This window comes from Netta rufina (genome assembly GCF_964035555.1).
Source record: "Netta rufina genome assembly, chromosome: 6".
In the NCBI taxonomy this organism is placed as follows: Eukaryota; Metazoa; Chordata; class Aves; order Anseriformes; family Anatidae; genus Netta; species Netta rufina.
Genome location: NC_140129.1, coordinates 4912053 through 4923148, shown reverse-complemented (window position 1 = coordinate 4923148; position 11096 = coordinate 4912053). Strand labels below are relative to the sequence as shown.

At 41.5% G+C, this 11096-nt stretch overlaps 1 protein-coding gene across 2 annotated transcripts in view; it reads right to left on the bottom strand.

Annotated features, from left to right (window-relative positions):
- Nucleotides 1–37: 37 nt before the first annotated feature.
- The window catches only part of HIBCH (3-hydroxyisobutyryl-CoA hydrolase), a 42041-nt gene continuing 30982 nt past the window's right edge, over nucleotides 38–11096 (bottom strand). For both annotated transcript variants that reach the window (XM_084289649.1, XM_084289650.1), the window contains 3 exons: nucleotides 8560–8679; nucleotides 7337–7370; nucleotides 38–2199 (listed from right to left, as the gene is read on the bottom strand). In XM_084289649.1, the coding sequence (XP_084145775.1) occupies nucleotides 2084–2199; nucleotides 7337–7370; nucleotides 8560–8679 (270 nt within the window). In that variant the 3' untranslated portion in view covers nucleotides 38–2083. The remainder of the gene's footprint in view (nucleotides 2200–7336; nucleotides 7371–8559; nucleotides 8680–11096) is intronic.

Genomic DNA, 11096 nt, shown 5'->3' with positions numbered 1-11096 from the left:
ATATTTTCTTGTGGACCAAATAAAATTAAAGTGACCATTCTGCTTGTAGGACTTTTATTTGATAAAAATGCACAGATTGGTCAGGGTTTTGTTCCCATGAGCTTGGGATAATTCCCCTTCACAAAAATTCTGGAAGCAAATGAACACGCAAGTCAATGTTTATTCATTCAGAAGTAAGCTTTTGCTGAAGCATTTTAGGTCCCTTCCAAGCACAGAAGGCACGATCCGTGTGATCCTGGGGATTGCTCTGTTTCCTGTTATTTAGAGTAGCTGGCAATTGCTGGTTTTGTACGAGAATATTGGAATGAACCAATTGTGTTTAAATAAATTAACCATAGCCATTGTTTAAGAATGTAAAATATTAAAAAATAAAAAGAAGGGGGAGGTTTGCATTCCTTACAGCACCCATGAGGTAGAAATTCAAGTCATACTTTCAGAAGTTATCCTAAAGGTTTTAACAAAGCCTTGAAAATAAATCGAGGGACTATCTCATAGCAAATACGTACAAGATAACAATAAATGGCAGCTGAACTTTTACCAATTTTCTTTTGATCTAGTGACAGTGCCAAGTGCCATTTCTTTTCTTGATTTTGCTCACCTCAATCTAGAAGTTCACCCTGATGCTTGAATTCCCGGAACTTTGTTTCCAGGCAGCAGCTTCTGGGCAGGAAGGAGCCCGAAGCCAGCGTGGACCATCACTGTTGGAATCAAAACCTGCCCGATGTCGAGAACTCCACCATGGCTCTGCCTTTTTTAATTCCCCACTGCTGATACCTGGCTGTGTTGAACCAAAGTCGCCTTCCTTTAACGTCAGTGGTTCATCTTTCCTAGGTCTTCAGAGCCAAAATTGTGTATTTGTGACCTATTACTACAAACAAACTGCAAGAGATACTGACTTGATTAGCCACAAAAAAAAAGCACGCAGCCTTATCACTGAACAAAGATTTGTAGCTGTGTTGCATACATAATAGAATTATTTTTTTTAATCCAAAAAAGATCATAATTGTATCAAGGGGCTCTGGTTATGTCATAACTGTCCGTGTTGTTAGCATCACACCCCAGCAACCTTTAGTGAACACACAGTGAGGGGTTTTTTGCTGACAGTTTAGATGTTGATGCCCACAAGCACACTTGCTAGGCTACGTTGTGTTAAAGACCTACAGGACTTGTGTAGCAGCAGGTGCTTTGTTTTCCACCGCTCTGCATCGTCAGTTCCTACTGCTTTTCACCAGTTTTCCACCGAGCAGACAGGGACACTTCCAGTTGAGGATGTTCGTGGATATAAATGAAAGTGAACCCAGACTGGTTGATCCAGCTCAGCTCCAGCCCCCTGCGGAATGAGGGCTGAGCTGGAATTTGCAGCAGCAGCAAATGTTCCCCCTGGCACTCAGACAAGTTCTGAGACAGCTACTGCTTTGCCTGTGAGACCAGGACAGGCTCTAGCAACGCTCAAAATCATAAAAAACTCATTATGCAGTTCAATCAATGGCATTAAAAAAAAAATAAAACGGTTTGACAAGCAAACAGAAACGTGCTCTAGCCTCTGGCAATATTATGGCGTTGGAAACAATGTCTGTGTCCCGTGGCAAGACTGAATCCCGACCAAATGTTAAATCAATAGAACAATTTCTTGCTCTCAGACTTACACTATGTCAGTCTGTAAGCGTACTTTAGTTTTGCTCTATAGAGAGGAACCTGAGGCACAATCCTGGTTAACAGCTCCCTGGCAGAGCCAAGAACGCCGAGGTCTCCTTACTCCTTGCTTATTAGGTCATCCCTTCCCCACGCTGTCTCCCTGCTCGGTTCCTCCTAACAGCTGATGCAAAAAAAAAAAAATGTTAATCACTGTCTACCAGCAGTAAGAAGAGCAATTTGCCTTGAAGTCATTTTTCCCCTTATTAATAAGAGAGGTGATTATTTTGTCGCTGCAGTAGCTTAAGAGAAGAGAATGTACCTGATCACAAAAAAAGCAGACTTAACAAATCTCCGGCTAGCTAGAAGGCTTGTCAAGCTTTACCACACTGCTATTCATTTTCATATCACAAAATTAAGCACTTGTGTAAGATGTCAATGGGCTCCATCATTACAACTTGAGATCGTTGTTTCCCAGAGGCTTAAAACAATTGTCCACAAATTCATCGCTGACTTCTTCTAAAGCAGCTGGCTTCCATCTGGGGGATTGGTCTTTGTCAATCAGCACTGTCAGGTGGGCATAAAAACACAGAAACGGCTTGTGAGTGCTTGCTAATTAAGATGGCTTCAGATTGCATTGAGGTAGGCAACTACAGTGAATATTTGGGGGAGAAAAATGGGTCTGCTCCAGAGAAGACAGGAGTTGTAACCTGTGGGCTTCTGCTCTCATCACCTGGGCACAGCCCTGGGGGCTGCCGGGTGGCAGGAGGAATGCTGGATGGCTCCGGAAGAACCCAACCCTGGTGAAGGTTTCTGGCCCTTTCCAAACCTTCAAAAGGCTTTTTTTTGGTACCCAGGCTTTTAATGACCAGCCCTGAAATCAGTGCTTTCTGCCAGACCTGCTACCCTCAGCTGTCTTCTGTTCTTTCATGAACTGGTGACAGCATGCACGATGCTCCTTTCGGACAAGGGCTATTTATTACAGCTCTGTGCAAAACCTGACCCTTCGTAGGGAACAGCAAAGGGCCTTAAATTCCTAGGGCTAATTTAAACACATTACATAAACTAATCATTGAAATAATTAATGAGGAAGCAGCTGAGCAGAGTATCTTTGGGACAATCAGGAGTATTTACTTGTAAATACTGACAGCTGCTGCAGACCTGTGGATTTAATCGTGAAGATGTGTATAATCTCAGTCTCCATACTTTACACCGTGTCCTGGGAAGGGCACAACTGAAAATAAAAATCACCAGTGAATGACCTTAATGTAAAAGGTTACTGAGACAATACCAATTCTCAGAAAGCAATCCTGGTATCACAGGAACGTTGAAGGCAGCAAGATGAACAGCTGCACTAGCAAACAACAGCAAGACAGAAAAGTTGATTTGTGTGTAAAAAAGAACAATGTGAAGGGAATTTGAGCAGGTCCTTCAGGGCTTCTTTCTGGCTTCAGGACAGCCCATAATGGTACTATTCAAAATCTGAGCTCATTTAGAAATATTTTTATAATTTCAAAAAGAACAGCTAGAGTACCTGTGGCTCCCTAGGATGCATGAACCACCCAGATCCCCTTCTCAACACACGCTGCCCTCAGATGGGTGCTATCAGCTTCTGCTAGGGAGAGGCACCTGTGTCCTAGCAGACCTCCTGACCAACACAGCCCACAGCACCTAAGGGACGACGGGCAGGAAGCACCTTGTGAGGTTCTCTGCTGACAAAGAAGTCAGGATAGGATGGTGCTAGAAGCTCACAGACAGGTGAGTTTCACAGAGACTAGCTGTTTGGATGAATAACGCCTGATTTTTGGTATGGTGTTGTGTCCTTCTACGCAGGCTTTGTTCCTGGTAACTGAACTAGAAACGCTGAGGATAAGAAGTGTGCAGGGGAGTTAGATTTGAAGTTCAGTAGAAGGAATGTTCACCTAAAGGTTATGTCTTATCAAAAGACATATTATGGCAGCTTATGACCTTAAAAAAAAAGACTTTAAAATGTCTGAAGTAAAATGTGTTTTCTTCTCTATCAAACAATGCTTGGTGAATGCCTGGAAAACAAGTACCATTGAAATGACAATTGTTATATTTCTATGACAATTACTAATATTTCTATAGCTGAAAACATACAAACATCACTTTTTTTACCTTGTAAGAGAAAAGAGTAGTTCTGAATTGGAGCCCTGAATCCACTTATCCTGAAGTATAGGACTAAGGCCTCCTTAGGTACAAATAAACACCAACTTTGAATAGAAATGCACCGTATAGATATATAAGAATCTAGGTGGGTAATTCCTTAAAAGCAATGTTATATTAAAAAGTGACTTTATAACTGAGTAATTTGACTGGGTAAGCTCTTCTACACTTTTTTTGTATGTGGTGATATGAAGCTACTGACTGGTTAGGGTCAAAATATCTAATCATCCCAATCAACTACGTTTATCCCATTAGAATAGTACTTATCTCATTATTTTCTTCAACTTTAGTTGATGCTCACAGTCTCACAGAATCACAACTGCTACCTACAGAAGACAGCACTGACTGGAGACGCTTTAAACTAGTGGGAGGGGAGTCCATCTGCATGCTACTACAGCTTCAAGTCTGAAATGCAGTAGTGGTTGCTGTTAATTCTTGATTATGGGGCAGCACTGGGCAATCGAGTTGAACTGTCTGTTTGGATCAGCCAGTCTGACTCTGGTGGTCAAACTGGATGATCATAATGGCATCTCCCGTGAAATGTTTAGTTTTATCAAAATTCAAGTATTTATTTCCTAACAGTATTGCTAAAACGTTCCCTTACTGCAATAATTTGTACGTATTTTGTGTTTCTCCAGCTTGATCTCAGTACAAGAATGGAACAGAAATTCTGGATACTTCTAAGGTAGGTTGAGGAAAGTTCATTACGATAAAAGTTACTGAGCACAGGCATTGTGTTATGGGTTTGTTCTCATAGTGTTCTTTAATAAAAAAAAAAATGGTAGAAGTGTCTTTAATAGACTTTAATTTGTGTTGTATTGCTTATATTAATTTGGCACAATCAGAACACTGATGTTTCTAAGCACCTGAAATGCTGTTGGTTGCAATGAAATCTGTGTACCTACTGCCTGCAGGGGGCTGGGTGTCCAGGATGAGCTGGCATCTGCACGCTGCTAGCACAGCAGGAGAGAGGGCAGAAGCAATGCACCACTGCGGCACGCAGAAATGTAGCTCTGCAAGATCAGCAGCATGGAGAAGGCCCTTACAATTCCATTTCAGGTGCAAATTCCTGCACAAGTAGGAGTATAGCTTAAGAGATTTTTGTCCCTGCTGACTGCTGAGGCTGTAGTCTACCTGGATGTGTTCGAGCCCTGGCTCTAAAAATGCCCCCCCTGCTCTTGCAGTACGTGCTCAAAGCTCTTGGCAGTTCCCTAGAGCAGCATGTTTCTTAAATCAGGTAATTTTCTATGAATCACGGGGAAATGGATACTTAAGTGTTCAGAGACCACAGTTACCATTATATGGGAAGATCCAATGCCCCGTGGATCAAGTATGACCTGAGCATTTAATGGTTGTGGGGTTTTGGCTTTCCTTTACTAGCTCCAACCACAAGAATCATAAATGGGGAAGCCTGCTTGCAGCAGGTTTTCAGTCTGGCTGAAAGAAAATGGCTAAATGAGAAAAAAAAACTTTGACCTCAGATCAGAGTAGGTTTAAAAACCTTAGTATTAGCTTTTAATACGTATGCTAGGAAAGTATTTTGTTTAAAATTATGGTTTGAAGTAGATAAAAGCTGTTATTAAAACCTGACCTGTGGCCATGCTGCTGAAAGACGATCTTCAAAAATTAATATCCGATAATTGTATTTTAACTTTACTTTGTGGTAGATCCTCTTGTGGTAGACAGGGTCAACAGCTGGCTCTTAAATGCTTGGAATTTAAAAAACAAACAAACAAACAAAAAAAAAAGCTAGTAATATTAACAATTCTACTGTTTTCGTTTTTAGTCAGCATGGTTGATCCTATGAAATGCTTAGTAATTTCACTTCCTAGCAAAGACAGGATGCTTGGCACCTTGTGGCATGGTTTTTATGAGTTAGACCCAACTGTAAAAATGATCGAGTCAGATTCTGACCCCTCTTAAATAAGAGCAACATATTTAAAAAAAAAAAAAAAAAAAAAAAAAAAGGCAACAGATTTTAAGAAGACAAACCTGGGAACAAGATTTGTGCAATATGCACAGAGCAGAAGGGTTTCAAGTGCTTGTTCTAAGCAGCCTCCTCAGTGCAGATGGATCTTTCTTTTCCTTCCCCTTTCTTGACATAGTTAAGCCTTTGCTACGTCATCCTACTTAAAAGAGAAGACCCCCAACTGCTGTTCTTGCAGCCGCTTTCTTTACAAGCAGTTTGTGTGATTTACTGGCCACACTGTGAGAAGTCATTTGCTTTTGTCCTCTGCCTGATCCCCAGGTGGTTCAGTGACACTCTGCATTACAAATTAGGAGTTGGTTTGATGCTCATCTGATTCCCAGCCTTTGAGGTTTGCCACTTCCCAAATAACATATTTCAGCAGTTGTGAAAGCTTTTATCTGGTGCTTTAGAATATTCCTAGCATATATTTTCTCTTTAAGACAACTTTGTCCCCATTACCAGCACAATGAAAACCATGCACTTTTCAAAGTGTGTGGTAAACTCCTTGAAGGAGTGTCTGCTGAGGAGTGCTAAAGTCTAATAAAAGTAAGAAGCTTTTTCCATGAGGTATAAACAGCCTGTGAACCTCTCATCTCTAGGCCATCTTTAATACAGTATTACTAACAGTAAATACTCAAACTAACATCCACTACTCGAGTGGGTTTTAAGCTGCTTTATAAAGACAGATATAAAGAGTAAGGAGGAGGTGATAATACATACTTGAGGATGTAATTGTGTGTGAATTAAAAGACAAGTTCCCCTTCCTCCCGTCTCCAAACTGTTACTCATCCAAGTGTCTCATACTGTGAGCTCCTTGGAAAAGAAAATGTCTCTGTTTTTCTTTCACCTTGCGCTGAACGGTACATAAATAGTTAGTGCAGTTTCTAACAGATGTGCCATTGGATTTGACAAACTGCATTGTGAATCAGCAGCGGAGTCAAGGACAGAATCTACGTCTGTCCCCTAGATGAACTTGCTGAAGTGCTGCTCTACCTTTACCTCCACCTGCCTGCTACCAATGCCATAAAACGCAGTATTACTGAACAGTAAGCTTACATACATCGGTTTATTATAGTGAGACATCTTCATAGGGAGGGATTTTTGGCACAGGAAAAAGTAGTCTCTGTTCTACCAGTTTTCTATGCAAGTACTTGTTCTTGACTTGGAGTCTTGTTGTTTTTTTAAACCATCTTATAGCTGGCTGAGCCAGCTGTGTGGCAGTGCTACATCCTGGCACACAAACGATCAGCATAGCTACTCGGTACTGGCAGCATTAAACACATTTTGAACTTTCCAGTGAACCACTGAAACCTTTACAGTGCTGTGTTACCAGGTACATAACAATCTCTGGGAGGGTGACACTACACAAACGATGTGGCAGTTATGGTCTGAAGCACATGATGCTTTTTGGCAGATAAAAGCCAAAACTACAGCTAACTGAGAAATGTCCTCTGGGCTGTTGCTGCACACAGTTTTCTCTCCAGAGAAATAACACAACAGTTGCATGAGGTTGCATGTTATTGAGTAACCTTTCTGGTGCGTTCTTACCTGCTCGAACCCCTTCATAGAAGTCGTGGCCTCTCTGAAAGACAAAGAAATTACAAATTCTATTACAAATAGATTCTATTTATCCCATCTTTCCTATGCCACTTCTGCCAGAAAGGCAAGTACTCAGGATCCTGTTAAATCCCACTTGCACTGTTCTCACCTAGTCCTACTTTCTCATCCTTTATTAAAGAGCTGCATATGTTCTTGCTTAAATGCAGCCACAACTCTTACAATCAGCCTCTCGCTCTGCAGTTAATCAGCCAACTTTCATGCAGTGCAAGCCCTCTCTGCGTTACATCTCATGGACTTTCCTAAGGAGTTCTCTATGATGAGGGGTAAGGTGTATAGTACAGGATGGGAAATTCTTCAGAGAGAGGCCCCAACTTCGTGAGTTTTGTATGTATTTTGCATACTTGGAACACTTTGCTGTTAAAAAGAATCCTGTTAAAAAGAATCCAGTTATTTTTGATAAAGGCTAAACTTAAATCCTTAAAGGTGCTTCACTAGTAATGGAGTAGCAATAGTGTTTTCAGGGAAGATATGGTACAGATGCTATTCAGGCTCTACAACGTATCAGAATGAGATACACCACATTCTCACATGCATTTTTATTTAAAGCATTTACTTTAACTATAATCGTTTAAAATAAGATTTTGATAGATCTGATTAAATAAAATGTGACAAAACTAGTAAGGATTCCACTGGGAAGCTGAGATTTGTTCAGATAATCCAGTTAGCAACTCTGTTTTGCTGTGAGGATGACTTTATCACGTGTTGTCAAAGTACTCAGCCCTTACTACAGACAGTACTAAAGTCTCTTGCTTTCTTCAACAAATTTACCACTACCCTAAAGGCAGTGATATACAAGTGGTCCTATCTTACTGACAGGAACTGAGAACTACACAATTTATATGGAAGACTTTTACAAGAACTCCAGATTCTTAAAATTTATGGTCCAAATACAAGACTTTCTGAACTGTAACATCATGGTTTTCTTGACAACAGCCTCGTATCATTCTCATCTGACAATTACTAATATTGGCTACACTGAGTTGCATAAGAAGACGTGGAACTGGAAAAAAAGAGTCACAGCCTGACAAATGCACAAAGAAGATACTGAACATAAAAACCTATGAACTGTGAGCCCTTGACATAACCTGTGTAAAACAGCCTCTGACAGGCTTGCCCCCACCCTGGCTGGAAAGAGGCAGAGGTGCTCTTACCATGCACGCTTGGCTCAGCCTGTATTCCATCGTGAGCACGTCCTGCAAGCTCATGGAAGCTCCTTCTCTGAGCTGTCTGAGGGTCATCTTTAAGGATGTAGGTGACATCTTATTAATGGTCTGGAGAAGACATTAACAATTATTCTTATTCTCTTCAATTTAGAAGCATTTTTAAGTCCTTGTTCTACATTTCCAGGTTAGTAAGCGATGGCACTCTTCTCCCTGAGCTCATCCCTGGTCCTCCTGCTCCCTCCCACCGTGTTGTCACACCAAATAAATTCACCTGCATAAACTCTTACCAACAAGATCCCTGGGGAGTGGGCCATCACTTGTGGAAAGCCTACAGCTCTTACGGTCACATCATTTCTGCCCAAATTACTGCTAGCTAGAGAATCTAATGCAGCTCGAAAGCCAGTTCCTAAAAGATTCTTTTGAATTGCTCTTAGGTATTACTGGTATTGTAGCAATTGGATTTTATTTGATAGAATAGAATAGCAAGGTAATACCAGCAAGATTAGCCACAAACTTGAAGTATTTGCTCTACAATCTGCAAAGACCAGGCAATGTAACAAGAAGAAAATCTCAGGGATTTAAAAGATATCTGGGATCTTGTCTGGGATCAACAGATAGTGCAGTAATTCAGACCTACATAGCTGTATGATAGGAAGCCTGGAGGTCTTGTCTTCCCTCTTTTGGTAGAGCTACAGGCTATAAATATTGTGCCACAGACAGGGTCTGTTTAAGGCATACAAATGCTGTAAATCTGGCTCTCATGACTATCCTTCAATTAACAGCGTGCCAGTAAACAGTAGGGGGAGGTGGGGAGGACAAAAACCTAGTTAAGAAAACAGAACTGAGCTTTAAAGCTTTCAGGTTTGTGGAGGAAAGAAGTTAAATCTGATAGTGGCTGATCTTTGTTTTATTACTCTCAACAAGGCTCCTTTCCCTGTAAACCCAACTAAAAGCTCTTTCTTATTCACAGAACAATAGGCATTTCCTGTTAATTAGGACATTTGTACCACTCTACTGAGAAGTGGCAGATGGTAAGATTTGCCTCTTTATATGATTTTCAGGGCAGATATCAGACTCCTCACCCACAGACTGAAATGGCAGGTTTCCAGTCATCAACATTAACATTTTTTCTGGCTCCCAATTACTCTTCATCCCTCTCCAGACACCAGCTGATACAGCAGTGACCCATTTTGCCCAGTTAAGCTGGAAAACAGGCAATTGCTATACAAGCAGGAGGCTGTGCAGTCATGACTTAAGCACTGGTTCTGTCATCCCACTTGATGCACACTGACCATTTCACTTGAGAGAGACTTTACCTTAGAAAGAACCAGTGCTCCCCTTACTGGGAACAAATCTTCCCTTACTGTGTTCTTTGACCCTGGAAGTGGACCATTTCTCCTTTGCTTTGCTTCACGTTCTGTTATCTGGATTGGAAAATCTTTGCTCGGACCAGGCTGAATGGTGTGCACGGTGCAACTCAATGGTTCCCTAGGTGAAATGGTAATGCTTTCTGGGCAAAGAAAGCTCTGAAAAGGGGAAGATCTGCAAACAGCACTTAACTCGTCTTGTGCACCCAGCAGCTGCCTTGTCTTGGCATATCAATGAGGCTGAAGGAGGCACTGCTATAAATCAAGCTGAAGGAAGACGAACAAGGGAAGAAAATGGGTAGGTGTGATGCAGAAAAATGAGTCACCAGTGCATCTATAAATAAATCCTCCGTACAAAGAGGAGGAGGAGATTGCTACTTGGGAACAAGCCTGAGAAGGAGATAGGATAGGCTGAAGTGGGAAGGGGAGGACTAAAATGCAAAGGATTAGCTGGGCTCAAAATGTGATGTGAATCCTTACAATTCAGTTTGAAAATGGCTTAACAAATTTATTTTCTCCTTATTCATGCAGTCCATTTTAGTATCAAATAGGTGAAAGCCTATCTAGGAAGTAAAAATGCAGAAGTAGTGTAGACTGGACAGACCAGGACACCTAGGAGAGCGTGGTTCACAGGACACTTGGGAATGGCAGGACTCACAGTGCTGTTTTATTAATGCCAAAAGGTATCTCTGCGCCCAAGGTGGAGAGTGCTGGTGTGTACCTCCAAACTAGGAGATGTTGTATTACATTGCGTTAACCTCTCGGTTAGGGCCTGTTCAATAAGCTTAGGGAGGTGTGTCATAATTATACAGCAAGAAAAAAAAAAAAGAATGAACATTCCTGCAACTAAATCGTTTATAGTCTCTGCATTTAACGTTTGCATGTGCTGTTGTTGCTGTGCCTGGAGATGAAACCTGGGTTTCACAAAGTGACAGGAAACTATCAGCTGCAGAAATCCTAGAGGTGCTGTGATACTACTGATAAGGAGAACAACTCGTTTCACACAGGTCATCAAACTGCTATCAGGGATAACATCTGATAACCTCAGACTGCTGTGGTTTTGCCAGGTGATCCCTGCTGAGTGCTGTAGCCAGCCGCTGCTTTGTAGGTGCTATAAAATGCTCAGCCACCAGGGTGCAAGCTTCCATTCATCCTCCA